A 15,608-nucleotide genomic window follows, 5' to 3' on the forward strand; every position below is an offset into this window, starting at 1 on the left:
AGTTTGGTGCTTTTAGAGCCAGCAGTTCTCAGATGTCTCTTTCACCTATCCTGCCTGTGGGTTCACTCTGAAGGAGGTAGGGAATTGTCTTCCCTGTTACCTGTTTAAAAAATCTATTAGATACCACAGAGAAAATCCTTAATACAAACCAATACCAAGCCTCGGTATGTAGAAAAATACTTTTTAGTAGTACAAACGTGGCAGCAGAAGAAAAGATACAGAGCATCTTAGTGGCACCTGTGTCATTATCCTCTAGACACAGGGGCCATCGTTATGTTTTAGGCTGGAAGAAACTAGATTAAAATGATTACCACTTAAATCTGTTGTTTGCCTGCTTATTCACTGATAAGTGTCCTTCTCGGTGGCAGTGCTAGAGGTTCACATCAGGCCTCACAGGGGAGCGTGGGAATGGGCACAGCTAGTAATACCAATAAGCAGTAAATCTTACTGCAGTGCAAAAGGTTTTCATCAGTTTCTGGTGATGATATTAAGGAACAGGAGGAAAAAAAAGGGAACTAGGTCTCTGAGGTGAAATTTGTTCTGTTGATGCTTTTAAAGTCTTGGGTACAAAGGTACTTCTTTGCACAGCACAGGAGACACGACATTCCCCGTAGGAATGAGGTCGTGCTGCGCAGACTGAAAAGGTTTTTTCTTCTGCTTTTGAAATCACCCCAAAACCCTGCTTGCATTTCATTCAGCCAAACCAAGGAAGTGTGGGCCTGATCCTGCCAGAACCTAATGTGCACAGGTCATGTTTTTCCAGTGTCCAAAACAGTGTCGTCCTTACAGGGGATTTCAGCGGGGATCCAGTTACTCTTTGGCAGGATTTGGCTCTCTGGTGAGAAAAATTTGCTTTGGTTTTGAAGCTGGGAAGAATGAGCCAAGGACAGATTCCCAGCAGGGTGGTGCTGGCTGCCAGCTGCATGCAGTGGCAGCACCGCAGCAAGTGCAGGTGCAGTTCATAGACTTCACATCGAGGACACGTGGCGAAGCAGAGGAACTTTTCTTACCTGTTGTCCGTTTCAGGGTTGGACTGAGAATTATGATCAGAAGATAAAATTCAGCAGGTATATTTTCAGGGTGGTAGAAGAACTGTGCTGGAATGCATTCATCCTGGGCTCTGCACACTGAGCTGTGGCTGGGAATTACCTGAGCTTCCCTGGACAACAGGGAGGTGCGAGGCAGACTGAGACCTGCTTAGTCCAAAGGCAGCTATAGGCTTAAGATGCTTCATTGCTTAGATAATTTTTTTTTTCTGCATTGGGAAGTACTGATTCACTGAAAGAAGTATTTGCAAGTTATATTGCAAAGCTATTGCTCCCCAAATTGATTCCTTTTGCACACATTCTATTTAAAAAAAAATTCTTAGGTTATTTTATGTGTCAGTAATCATGGTAACAGGGCCAGTGAGATTTAACATTTTTAATTGTAATTGGTGTATATGCATGTTATTTATGTAAGCATGAAATATCCCTGTGTGATTCTGAAATGAAATTTCAAAATCTTAAATATAAAACAAACTGGTAAATTTGCTTTTGTTACAATAAGGCATGAAATCAAAAGTTGAAACTTCTTTAAAATAAAAACTGAGTTATTTTAAACCAGATTTAATATGACATAGTAAAAAACCAGTCCTTGCACCAAAAAACTTGAGCCATGAATGCTGATAACGTAAGAAGTTAGCAGAAGAGCGTGAAGGTGAAATAAAAAGACAAGCATCTTAGTAGAGTCAGGGAGCTGCGACATTAATATAGGACAGCACTGTCCAAAAATTGGCTTCTTGAATGTTTTTCTGATGCATTTTCAGCTGTGAGTCTGATTGATAATTTATATAGGTGATGTCTGGAGTAGTAACTCCATGCCTTTTCAGTAAAACTCTACAAGAGATGACCACGTGTAGTTTGGGACCTGCCAGCACTCTCAATTTCACTCCTGATCGAAAGCACAACTATTTTTTTTAAAAGGAGTGCAAGACTTGACATGTTCAGAGTTGACATTAAGAAGCATTTCTGTACTGAGAGGGTGGTCAAACACTGGAACAGACTTCCTAGAGAGGTGGTTGATGCCCCAAGCTTGTCAGTGTTTAAGAGGCATTTGGACAATGCTTTTAACGACATGCTTTAACCTGATCAGCCCTGAATTGGTCAGGCAGTTGGACTAGGTGATCATTGTAGGTCCCTTCCAACTGAAATTAGTCTAGTCCTATTCTGTTCTGTTCTGTTCTATTCTATTCTATTCTATTCTATTCTATTCTATTCTATTCTATTCATGAATGACAGACATTTAGCTCTTGCACCTCATCAAGCTCATGCTGGTGTAACTGAAGGACCGCCAGCGGGGCAGGGAGGCAGGTATTAGGTAATGCAGAAGAGTCTGGGCGTCTTGATGAAAGCATGGGCTGGCTCATGCCTCTACCCTGCCTGGTTCCCACGTGGTGAACAGGACCATACTTTGATGTTGCCAGGCACAAGCAGCCACTGGTATGCAAAGCAAAGGCTGGATTCTCCTTGAAGATCGAAGAGCAGTTCAGGTGTGAAGCTTTGCAGCCCATTTTTTTTCCCTGCTGACAAGGGAGCAGATTGTCTGAGTCATGTACCTGGTGTGGGGCTTGCAGAGGGCAGGGACTGCCACAGGGAGTGAACGTGGTACTGGGAATGAATTACGGCTGCTCTTGTAGAACATAGGTCCCATTTATCTTGCTTTTTGTCTCTTACTTCTTAAGAGACAGTTTGATAACACTGGGCTCAGCCAACGACACTGGCTACCGGTAGAAGCATGGATGGGGTGAGGTTCTGGGCAAAGGCTGAGCCCTGGATCCGGGACTAAGGAGGTGATGGACCGTTTCCATCACCGTACTGGCACCGCTGTAGCATGCTGGAGCTGTCAGCCCTGGGTGGACACCAGCAGTTCTGTGGGGCTTCCTGGGGAGGCAGAAATCTTCCCTTCCTAATGGACAGTACAGATTTAGCAGGACTGGCCCCCTGTTTCAGGAAACTTGGGTCTTTTTTCTCTTACCATATATTGTAGGTGGGCAAAAGAAAGAGAAAGTACATATGTAAGCATGGGGGATAGAGCAAATGTAAAGATATGGGCACATTACCAGTATAAAAGAATCCCTCTCCACACACCCCCAAGGAATTTGTGCCTTGCTCCTTGTGCCGTTATTGAGCCACTGTCTGGCTATAGACAAAATCTCTGTGAAACGGAGAGACCATACTTAATTCACAGTGTTGTAGTGAGCTACAGCTTGGGATCCTTGGATGAAAGGCTTATAGCACTTAATTATCATTATTGGTACAGACATGTTTTGCTATTTGAATATCAATAAGTCCTTTGAAGAAGTCATTGAGCCTGCTAGAGTCAAAGTCCTGATTTATATCAAGAATTTTTGTTACTGGTTTTTTTGTTTGTTTTTTTTTCCTGGTGGGCTGTGTTTATTATCTGTTTAGATTACTGTTAAACTAGGGAAGAAATCAGCAATCCAACATTAAAGTCGAGCAACTTGAAAGGATGTAATTCAAATCTGGAAAAGAACAAAAATGATGCTAATCAGGATGAAACTCTGGTTGACTTTCCCCTCACCCTTAAACCGCCCTCTTGTTCCAGGCTATCACAGTGTACACGGTCTGTTATAGAAGGATGATCTGCCACTGTGAAGCCCTCTACATCCTTGCTCATAAAGCATAGTGAATTTAAGATCAAGGAGAATGTGGGTTTTTAATCTTACCTCCCAACCATTTTACTGTTACGGATGCAAATCCTTCTTTTGTGTAAAGTTGGATGTTTCTTGGACTGTTCTTGTTTGTTTATAGTACTGTAACTGCTAATCTGCCCCCCATTTCTGTTATTTACTGGAAAGGATGAACAAGCAGGCTCACTTGAGATTTATCTACTGTTCTTTCTTTTCAAGCTGAGAGAAGTTAGGTGATTTAGCTAAAAAGGCATTTACAGCATCCCCTTCAATGCCCTGAGGCTAGAAGACGGAAGAAGTTGTGTGGGGGAAGGGAGTGGAGTGGTGGAATGGATGAAAGGCTGGGCCATGAGGAAGGTCTCCTCCTCCTCCTTGATACATCAACATGTCCTCTAACAGTTGCAGGGCTGCAGGACCCTCCTTGGTAGCTAGGGTCAATGCATTCAGAGCTAGGTGTGTCAGATAAGAGACCCCTAAGACTGCATTTCTTCCCTTCTAACAGAATTGTGGGGCAAATCATTAACTGCTAGAGTTAATAATTGGTTCAGGAGGCTGGGCTGTCTGACAGTCCTCCGTCATCTACATCATCTGCTTTTTGGACAGCTCTGCAATTGCTGGTGCACTTTGGAAGCTGCAATCATCTGTCTTGCTAAGGGGCAGTTTACCAACCCTGTAGGAGCTGGAACCGTGAAGCCTCTAGCCAGAAAGGGTGAATTTTTTATTTTGTTTATTCATTGTTAGGAATAGTTATTTTCTGTCATTTTTTGTCTACCAGCCAAATAGGTCATTGGTTTTGCTTTTGGTCATAGAATCACAGAATTGTTTAGGTTGGAAAAGACCTTTAAGATCAAGTTCTACCATTAACCTAACCCTGCCATCCCACCACTAGACCATATCCCTAAGCACCTCATCTATCCTTCTTTTAAATACCTCCAGGAATGGGGACTTGACCACCTCCCTGGGCAGCCCGTTCCAATGCTTAACAACCCTTCGGTGAAAAAATTTTTCCTTATGTCCAACCTAAACCTGCCCTGGTGCAACTTCAAACCATTCCCCCTCATCCTATTGCCCATTACCAGGGAGAAGAGGCCAACCCCCACCTCACTACAGCCTCCTGTCAGGCAGTTGTAGAGGGCGATAAGGTCTTCCCTCAGCCTCCTCTTCTCCAGACTAAACAACCCCAGTTCCCTCAGCCGCTCCTCATCAGACTTATGCTCCAGACCCCTCACCAGCTTTGTTACTCTCCTCTGGACATGCTCCAGCAACACAATGTCTTTCTTGTAGTGAGGGGCCCAAAACTGAACACAGGATTCGAGGTGTGGCCTCACCAGTGCCGAGTACAGGGGCACGATCACTTCCCTGCTCCTGCTGGCCACACTATTCCTGATCCAAGCCAGGATGCCATTGGCCTTCTTGGCCACCTGGGCACACTGCTGGCTCATATTCAGCCAGCTGTCATCCAGTACCCCCAGGTCTTTTTCTGCCATGCAGCTTTCCAGCCACTCTTTGCCAAGCCTGTAGCGCTGCATGGGGTTGTTGTGACCCAAGTGCAGGACCCGGCTCTTGGCTTTGTTGAACCTCATACAGTTGGCCTCAGCCCATTGATCCAGCCTGTCCAGGTCTTTCTGCAGAGCCCTCCTCCCCTCGAGCAGATCAACACTCCCACCCAGTGTGGTGTCATCTGCAAATTTAGTGAGGCTGCACTCAATCCCCGCATCCAGGTCATTGATAAACATGTTAAACAAGACTGGCCCCCGAACCAAGCCCTGAGGACACTGCTTGTGTCGGACTGCCAACTGGATTTAGCTCCATTCACCACAGCTCTCTGGGCTCGGCCAGCCAGCCAGTTTTTTGCCCAGCGAACATGTAAATCATACCAACTTACATCTTAGCCTCAATTTCTTCTCAGCCTTCTTGGAAAGTCACTGATATCATACTCCTCTGTAGGACTGTCCCTTTGTAAAGAGGAACATTTTAGTCTCTTTTGAGTCAAATCACCAGCTAAGCTTTTTGGAAGGAAAACCCCCCCACAAAACAAGTCAAAGGCCATTTTCTGCAGAGCAACCTCAAGGGTATTCATTTACACAAACACATCAACAAACTAGGTTGAACTTTGGATGTTCATTTACTTTTATTTACTTCAAGTTTAATTTTTGTTCTGTTAAATCATGTTAAAATAGATTTCTAATGTCCTGAGGACCTGCTATAGTGTTTGAGTGACAGTTTGAGAAGAGAATTGCTGGGGGAATGTGCCAGGATTTGGGGACACAGTGGAAACAAATGAGTTTTCCTGCCTGGTATTTGAGATACCAGTGTAGAACTGGATAGTTATGGCATGTTGTGACTGACCTTCAGTCTGTGCAGGTCCTGGTGAATCTGGGATTAGTCATGTCTCATTTTCTTGAAAAACAAGTCACATCTTTTCCCCTGACATAATGACATGGGGCTTTCTCCCTTCCCTGTCCTTCTGGGCTGGACAGATGAATTCCTGGTGTCCTTCCCATCTCCAGCACAAATCAAAAGGGAATAGGCAAAGCTCCTTCACGTGTTACTCAAAAAAAGTGCACACATGTAGGTATGTGAGTGTAAATAAAACTTTGTGTATGTATGTGTGTCTGTGTGTGAACGGGACTGAATGTGACCTGGCAGGAATAAACTGTGTCACGTTGAGTGGGTGACGAGGAAGGATGTGCGTGGTGTGGAGGTGGCAGTAACCGAAGCTGGCAGAATGCTTTCAGCTGGCTTTTTGATTAACAAACTTGTAAACAAAGTCTTTATTTTCTGTGAAAATATTTAAATAATGAGTTAGTGGAGAAAAAAGAAGATATGCTGGTGGGGGGTTGTGTTGTATTTTGGGGTTTTTTTCAGCCACTGCTTCAGTAAGGAGACTTTTGAAAAATTTTGGTTTTTCCATCCAGCTTCAGCAGTAGAGGATTGAGCTGAGGAATAGAAATAAGAGCAAAGGAACTGGAAATGAATCAGGGGAGAGGGAACAAAACCAAGAAATGGCCTTGAGAAATGCATGGAGGGAAGGGAGGAGAACAAATTAAGAAAAGGTGATGGAGGAAGAAGCCAACCAACAAGACAAAGCGATGAACCAAGAATGAAAACTGCAGCAGACTTAGTGAACATTTTTGCAAAAAAGAGAAAAGTCAAAGCACTGATGAGATGGAGAAAGAGAAATGCTCCAAGGAATGTGTCACAGACTAAAGGGAAAGGAAGAGCAATGTGAGTGCTGCAGGGCAGGACAGAGGAGGGCAAACAGATGCCGATGCCACTAAACAATGTTGGAGAGCAATTTTAACAGCCCTGAGATCTGCCAAACAAAGCAAGTTGATATGCAAGGGTTTCAGTTTCCTGCCATGCTCCTTGTCCCCACAGTCTTTGTGTTATGGCTTGGAGCCAGTGACAACCTCGAGACCCTTTTTCCTGCCTGGCTGTTGTGCTGTGCTCAGTGCTGGGCTTTTCCTCCCTTATCAGCGGGTCTGCAAATTGGATTTCAGTCTTACAGCTCCGATCTGGCCTGACCTGCCGTTAATCAACAAGCAGAATTTTCAGCTGGTGTATTTGAAGCTGTTCTCTGCTGCACCTTCTGTAGTCATTTGTATCGCAGCAAACTGCAAATTACAGCCACAGCGGGAGCCTCGGGTGATGGGCTGCCAGCGTAGGTGCCCCAGCTCACTGTTGGTAGGTGCTGAGGCCTGGCTTCAGTGCTTAAGTTGTATGCACAGATATTGCTATTTTAGTACCCTGTTGTCACTTCTAGCTTCCACATACGTTTCTGCTGATGGAAATTCCTGTTTTCCTGTAGTAGGAATCAGGGAGAGTTATGCTGAAGTTGCTACTTCTTCTTATTATCACATAGAGCTTTTCCATCGATCTCCCAAGTCCATTCAATGGGAAGGTGAGTTTATTGCCGGTAGTGAAAGTGCTGGGAGGTGACCCATGCCTGCTGGCAGGCTGGCTCCCAGGTGGTGCTCTCTTCCCAGTGCTCAGAGGCCAGTAATTGATCCAGAAGGAATTTGTGGGTTTCTCGTGGTGGTTGTTGAACAGTCCAGCTTCTGTTTTGCTTCACTTGACAACTCGGCAGTGATCCCTGGGATTTCTTAATCATGGAAGCCAAAAAGTAGGTGTGTAAAATAATGAGAACATTGAGACACATCCTGCTGCATGAGGTGGACCTGCTGTTCATCTCTTCCAGCGAGACGATTCATCCACAAGACAGACCTCATCTATCAGCAGCCCTGCTCATTTGCCCCATTTCCCTATTAGTTTTTGTCCATGCTCATGGATCATGTCCCCTTCTTTCCCGTGGGTCCAACTACAGCACTGCCTACCAGCAACAGTGACAGCGGTGTTCTTTCTCAGGAGACATCTAATTCTTCTCCAAGCCCATGATCTCATATTTATGCAGCGGCATGAGAGTCTCCACCCTCGCCTCAATCTGAAGGGTCATTTACCACTATTACCAGCTACAGTCAGGTGCTCTTTGCTTAGCCCAGATGAAGCTCCAGCTGCAGGCTTGCTTTGCTGCAGAAGGTGTTTTGAGGTTGGCTGTGGCTTTGCTAGAGGTGCAGCTTTTGTGGCCAAAACAATTTCTTTTTTCTTAGCATTAATACACTTTCCCTCCTGCTGTGAAAGAGTTGCTTCAGGGAGCTGTGGTCAATCTATTGACCACACCAAACACAGTATCTTCTGGTCATTAGTTTCAGGCAGCATCTTTTAAAGGTTAAATCAAATTCCTAGCATGCCTCTGAAACAATTACTTTTTTTCTTTTCCCAAGTAACTGACCCCACTGCTTCTTGAAACACCACTTTTCCCATCATTCGGTGCTGAACCCATTGTGAAGAAGGCTGGACTGCATATTTCTGCATTACCAATATTCAGCACTATTACAACCAGAATATAAAAGAAAAATTCAAGAAAGAAAAAGTTAAGAGGTCTTTTGGGCAATGTGGGGAAAAAGTTCTGCTCCTTAACATCCATAGACATTTAAAAACTGTTAAGTGACTCCTCTAGTTGTCCTGGGTAGAGAAGGGCGCGTGTGATGTGCTCTGCACACAGCAGTGTGAGCAAGGTTGTTGCAGAACCAAATCCTTTCCTTACTTGCATGCGGTGCAACTCCACTGATAGCCCTTTTATTAAAGCCCAGCTGGTGGCAAATTGAAATGAAATCAACTGTGACAGCTCATTAGTGATATACACACCCTCTGTTTGGACATCAGCCTAGTCCAGCTCCCATGAAACAAGTAACTACGTAATTTTTACCACTGTAAGTTGAAAGTCAGCAAGCAACTGTTAATACTGCAGGTACCCTTGTGATGGTGAGGGGACCAAGAGACTTTCATGTAGAAAAACTCCACTTGATTACCAAATAGCGCTTGCTTGGTAAAATTGCTTTCACCTCCATTTAGGTGCATCCGATGAAGATGCCTCTTCCATGTACGCTGGGGGATTCATTGCAAGCCTAACAGTCTCTCTATGGAATATTTTCCTTGCAGACTAAACCCAAAGTTTCCATTGCTTAATTTTAATGTATTTTATTCCTGGTTTATCTCCTGATGCTGCATGTAGAATTGAAAAATAACCATAACAGGTTTATTTTTTTATTTTATAATGGAACTTATAACTGTTTAAATGTCATCTCTGATTTTGTTCCTCTAAATCTCCCCTTTTGTGGAAAGCCTCCCATATTTGTACACTCAGAAATCATCAAAATTACTTACCACAGTTTCATGTGCAGACAGTGATGGAGGAGATGGAGCGAGCAGTTTGGCCCTCGTGCCTTTTTTAAGTTTGCAGAGTCAGTGGCAGAGTGCTTTGTTCCTGACTATGCCGGTACAAAATCAAAGTAGCGTGATGGACTCGAATAACTCTGGCTGCAGCTTATCATTAACTTCAAGGGATTTACTCCACACTTTAATCAGTCACTGAATACATAATCTGACCCGGGAAAAGGCACGAGTGTAAATCAGTGCCTGATTTGGTCCTGAGCCAATGCTGGTGGGAGAAGTGCTTTCAAGAGATTTGATAAAAGGTATTTCTTAGATAATGAACACTCCTACAGAAAGAGGCCTTATCAAATGTGGAATGAGTATGGTCTATCAAACACTTGCTTTCAACTTCTTCGGATGCCCTGTAAAGTAAAACCTCTGGATGATGCAGTGAGGGAGGGAGTTCTGGCCTTTTAGGTGCAAGGTTACAGCATTTGGAGGCGTCGGGTCTTGTGTCACCTCTCACGTCCTGCGGGTGGAGAAGGGGATGCTGGAAACGCTCCTCGGCTCAGTGGCACTCTGAGAGGGAGAGAGAAAAATTACTCTTTTATTATAAGTTTTGCCAAATGATCTCTGAGAAAATGTGATATCATTCATACGCATTGCCAAGCTGGAGCGATGCTGCGCATCTTGGCAGCCATCTAGAGCTAACATGTAATTCCTTTGGGTTGGTATGGGCTTTATCAGAAACGGCTCCATATGCAGTATTTACATAACTGTGGTGGAGTGTGAGAATAAACACAGCTGTGGCATTGCCCTAAATATTTCAATTCATTGGAGAATTAAGGGAACTTTATCACTGAACTGCAGATAAACAGAAGTCAGTAAGCGGTGGTCAGTTTAGCCAAGGAACAAATCAAAGCTACAATGGCTGGACTGCTGGAAACATTTAAGTGCTTTAGTGCTGGCGTTTACTAAGGTCACTGGTATTTTTTGCTTTTCAAAAAATATGGAAATGCCATCAGTCAGCTGTTACACAAAAAGCATCATCCAAATGGACTAGTGAATCAAAGCAGCGTAGGCTGAAAGGCAAAAAGGGGGAGTTTATAAGGACACAGCGCTTTCTGCATCTGATTGCTGACAGAGCCCATGGGTTTCCGGGAAGATTATGAGTTTCTGTTAGTATCTCCATCCCAACTGACTGCGGAGATGGGAGTCCTGGATCTTGAGCAGAAATCTGTAAGCCCAGTTTCTTAAAGACAGTTTAGTGCCCTGATACTACAGCAAATAGCCAGTAGCAGAGTTCAGGCAGGTGAAGATTTAAACTTGTGTCCTTATGGTATGAATAAAAGAGGTACCCTACCTTGCAGCTTGCATAGGAATGGTGCTTGCAGATATATTCCTCAGGCTGGACCAGTGCCGTGGATAAAAGGATTTCGTTTCAGGGCTGTCAGCGCAGCATTTATTCCTGTTTCGAACTCGCTTTTGAGAAGTGTAGCAGTATTGTCCAATCTTCCTGTCACTCAGCTCAGGGAATGAGGTAGATTTTCTGCAGTTGTTAGTGCATCACCATCAGACTGATGATTGTCAAGCAGTCCTCAAAATAGCCCCAGTAGAAGTCACTGAGGGATATTTTTAAAGTATTTTTGCAAGCTGGGCTCAGTATCTGTGTGTGCATGTGTATACTAGAATCTATACATTGATATCACAGTTGAATGTGTATATATTAGAACATGCATAGTTTAGAACCCCTTAAACAGGGTTGTTAAGAGCTAACTAGATGTTCATTATTTTAGGGGACAGAATTCTTAGAGAAGTACTTAAATAGCCACCATCCAGGGAAATACACCTTGATGAAGGCCCAAGTAGCAAAATACTCATTCATATGTTAATCCCCTTGCTTTAAGTAAGAATTTAAGTGTATTCTAAATTGGAGGGAGGCGAGTTGCCATTTGGAAGCTCTTTCAGTTCTAGATAATTTATTTTTAAACCAAAGCCTGCTACAACTCTAACTTGAAATGACACAAGTTTGCTGCTGTTCCTTTGCAACTGAAAAAGCAGCACATTCTTCTCTGTCGGTACAGTCCTTGTTCAGTGCTTTGTTTACCGCACGATAGACGGTGACTTTGGAGGTGGGAGTTCCCTTAGAGAAACCACAGGCTTTGTGAAGAGCGTTTTTTTCACACAATCCATATGGTGCATTAACATTTTTCAAAAACAACACAATACTGCTGTGCTGTCCGAATAGGTTTTCTCTTTCAAACAAGTATTAAAAAGGGAGTTAGAGTGCAGAAAATACGGAGTGCTGCTTGTTCCCTGGCTCATTTGGCTTATGCACCTTTCCACTTTTTGGGTGGTGAAATGGGGATGCTGTCACTGACCTCATTTGTAAAATGCCGCAAGATCTCGTGCCAAAAAGTGCTCTGTAAGTAATAAGCAATGTTTCACCGATTACCACAATGTACTCTGAAAATCCAAGCCTGTATAGTTTGTTTCCGTTGGTAGCTGGCTACAAGAACAAGTTCAAACTCAAGTTCATGTGGCAGTGGGAGAGCGGTGTTTCTGATGGACAGACAGACCAGGGTGTGGTAGCTGTGCATGATCGTAATGGTCATCAAGCACAAATGTCTAAATCATAACTGTTGGGGAGACAGCTTTTTCTGGCAGTTCAGAAAAATCAGTGTGATTGGGAACGTGCTTATCTACAAACACAGCTTTCTTATTCACCACACCTGCATCATCTGACAAGGAGTTTTCCTTTTGGTACCTGGGGTTGAATCCTCGGTGCATTCTGGAGCGGCTAAATAAGAGCCTTTATCTTCAGACAGTGCTGAGCTCCAGCAGCTTTACCGAGGAATCATGCGTTACTGTGTTGACACAGTGCTTTCTGAAAAATCAACCCACTTTTTAAGCTATCCAAACAGTGATTTAGGACCCTGAACAGTTCAGCTGCTGAGTTTGGAAAATCCTGACCTTTTCTATCTTTAGAGCAGTGTCTACGTGGAGACCTCCCCTTCCCAAAATGGACAAACACGAGACCAGCGGTCCTCGTTCTCCCAGCCCCAGAGAGCTTCACAGAACCGAGTCGCCCTTTGTTCTGGATTCTGATCTGGTTTAACCAATTAATTAAAACTTCTTAATTGTTAGTTAAGCTCCAAATTGCAGGATTTTCTAATTGCATAACAAATATTTGCATTACAGTACTGTCTTGAACCTCAACCTGAATAAATTCCACTGAACTAATTACTTTTCTGCTACAGAAAGGAGTCTTTGTGTGTCCCAGAGATCGGGCAGCAACACACAGGACTGAAGTACGTGCTTAGGCTCAGATCCCAGGTCGAACTTGTGTGGGTAATGTTCAGGGGCAGTCACTCTGTGTGTATAATGAAAAAGCACAAACGTGATAGAGTTGAGTGATGGGCAATGACCAGGGCTTGGTTTTATAATCACTACGTAAAGATAAACCAGACTATTACTTAGTGGGTTGTTTAACAAATGTTTAAGTAAAGGTGGCCCACAGAGCTATAAGGAGCACACAGAGCCCCACTAATAACTAGTAACTTCACTGAGAACAGAGCTGAAATAGCTGCAGCTGCCTCTCAAAGCATTTTTGTTGCTGTTGTTGTTAGCAAAGGTGTTGGCACAGGTCCCATAACCACGACGGACAAGAATCATTTTCCTGGAAACTGTGTTCGCCTGTGCTTTTCAAACCACAGCGGTGGGGTGGAAGCCCTCAGGATGGTCCTAGTAAGCATATTTTTGGGGAAAAAAATATATCTCCATGGGAGTTTGGAAAACTGTAAAAGATGCCTGCCAGCAGCAATCATACGGTTGTGGTTAGCACTTCCGTGCTGCTGCTGTTAGCAGGATCTAAATGGAGCATTGAGGACATCAGTAACTCCTGGAGAAGGCCAATTACACCAGGCTTCTGGCTGATGCTTAGTGGTGTCACTGAAACCACAGCACAATCCTAAGAAATCTCGTCCTTTTGGGATGAGGGTGGTTTTCAGTTAGCCCTGTATGTGTAAAATAAACACATTGAGAAACTCTGGGTGTGCTGTGATATCCAACTAAAGAAGGCAGCTGCTTATCCCTGGCTTCTCTGCAGTCATCTCCCATGCGGTTCTGGGTGGTTGCTATGTCGGTGAATGTTAATGGGTGAATGCTCCTCTTGCCTTTATGTTTGAAACTCCTGTTGACGTGCCAGATGTGGGGTTGAATCAGCACTGGCAAATCCCCTTCTCAAGGATTTTACTGCAATGCCAGTACAGACCTGGCTTCAGTTAAAATGATTCTACTCTATTCAGGTGTTGCAAAGGTAAGTTTCTGGTGCTAGGTCTTGATATTAGTACCCTTCTTTTTAATGCATTGCTAACACTAAGCGAGGTAATAAATTTAGCCACCTAACAGTATCTGAGTGAACATAATGTTTTTCCCCCCCATTTTTCTAGACTTATTGAAGTTCATTCACCTGATGCCAAGCACACCGTGGTGCTCAGGAGTAAGGATTCGGCTACAGCCCAGGCCTGGTTCAATGCCATCCACTCCAGTGTCAATGAGCTCATCCCCAGGGTGATTGCAGAGGTCAGAGACCAGCTGGGTAAAACAGGGATTGCTGGAAGTCGAGAGATTAGGCACCTAGGCTGGCTTGCAGAAAAGGTAATGAAAACATTCTTATTTTCATTTCTAAGCACTCTTTCTCACTCACTGTTCCTGAATTCAACATTGTCTGGCCGTGGAGAGGTTAAATGAGGTTCTGGGTTTTGATTTAGCTTTCCATGAAGACCTTTCTTTTCTTAATGTGCCAATTTTTTGTGCATTTGAAAAACAAAACAAAAATCTAGAAGGTCCCCCAGGTCTTTGCTTCTCTATGACAATTAACAAAGGCTTTCCCGGGAGCTCAGAAGTCTTTTGATCTGTCAAGTTTAGGCATGGGACATGAGTCACAAAAACTGACACCAGCCTCAAGCTTCCTTGCTGTTATGTCTCCTGTTCATGTATATGAGATGTCACCTCCCTACTCCCAGAGTGGGAAGTAACCAGTTACGTGGTCCATGGTCCACCCCTCCGCTGTGCCTGGCTGCAGGAGCTGGGCATGGTCTGGAGCAGGATGTGGTGTCCCTGCTGTGCCTGGGAACTTGTTCTTTAACTGTAAGCCCATGGTCGAACCAATCTTTGTAGAAGGACAAGGTTGCAATTTCAACTCTTACCCCATGTCTTGCACAGTTTGAGTCTCAAAATATTGTACGCCACAGGGGAAAGCTGGTGTTCAGTTTGGAAGTAGTTTGGGATCTACTGACCTGTGGAAAGCCGACCCATGAATGGTATCAGTATGAGATGATCTGGTTTTAAATCAGTAGTCTCAGAATTCGTTTTAAGCACTGTACCAACTGTAAGTGTGGATTTGCTGCAGTAACAGCATTAGTATTGTGCCTTGAAATACCTCCCATCCAGATAACTGCTGGGGCAGCCGTTCAGAGCATCTCTGCCTCTCCAGCTGGGGTGCCTGGCGAAATGGCCACTAGGTACACACTGCCCTTTCAACCTATGCATCCAGCACAGGTGTGGAAAGCTAACTGCAATTGCCCTGAAAAAAATACTGTACGTTTTATCTCTATCTGGGATTTTCTAGATGAAAATATGGGAACCACAGGCGCAGGCACCATATTTCTATCTAGCATCCTTTAAGAAGGCACACCATTAATTTTTAGCAGAACGTGGGTCCGCCCACATCACTTGTAGCGAGGCAATGAATGCAAAACCTTTCAGGCAGATTTTTTATGTTTTCCTGTCCCTCCCTTCAAGCTTGCAGAGTGGGGACAACAGCACAACTCTGTGGCTTAGTGCTGTAGAATATGTAAAAATTTGGGGGAATAATTTGGGGTTAAAAGACCAAAGCACTGCTAAGTAAATTTTAACAGTATTAAACTGTACAGCCATGGGGTCTTTAATCTTGTTTCTCCTTTGTATCCATTTCTATAAACTTATGAGAAGCTGAAAATAAGCATCCTTTTCTGTTGCAAAATCCTCTCCTCTAAAAGGTTAACTGCTCTGTAGCAGATCATATATACCTTACATGTAAAATATTCACAGATCATTTTAAGTGGACACATGGCATGCTTCTGGTTTATTAATTTCCTCTCCTTACAGTTAATACACAATATCCTGTTCAGATGCTTCTTTCTCCTCTTTTTTTTGAGGG

General features: G+C 43.8%; 1 protein-coding gene across 1 annotated transcript in view; it reads left to right on the forward strand.

The window, feature by feature from the left end:
* Nucleotides 1–15,608, forward strand: part of SNTB1 (syntrophin beta 1) — a 121,028-nt gene that overhangs the window by 62,641 nt on the left and 42,779 nt on the right. The window contains exon 3 of the mRNA XM_035891584.1: nucleotides 13,858–14,065. Coding sequence (XP_035747477.1) covers nucleotides 13,858–14,065 — 208 coding nt within the window. The remainder of the gene's footprint in view (nucleotides 1–13,857; nucleotides 14,066–15,608) is intronic.

The sequence above is a fragment of the Egretta garzetta genome, unplaced genomic scaffold (assembly GCF_000687185.1).
Source record: "Egretta garzetta isolate BGI_Z169 unplaced genomic scaffold, ASM68718v1 scaffold13, whole genome shotgun sequence".
Taxonomy (NCBI): Eukaryota; Metazoa; Chordata; class Aves; order Pelecaniformes; family Ardeidae; genus Egretta; species Egretta garzetta.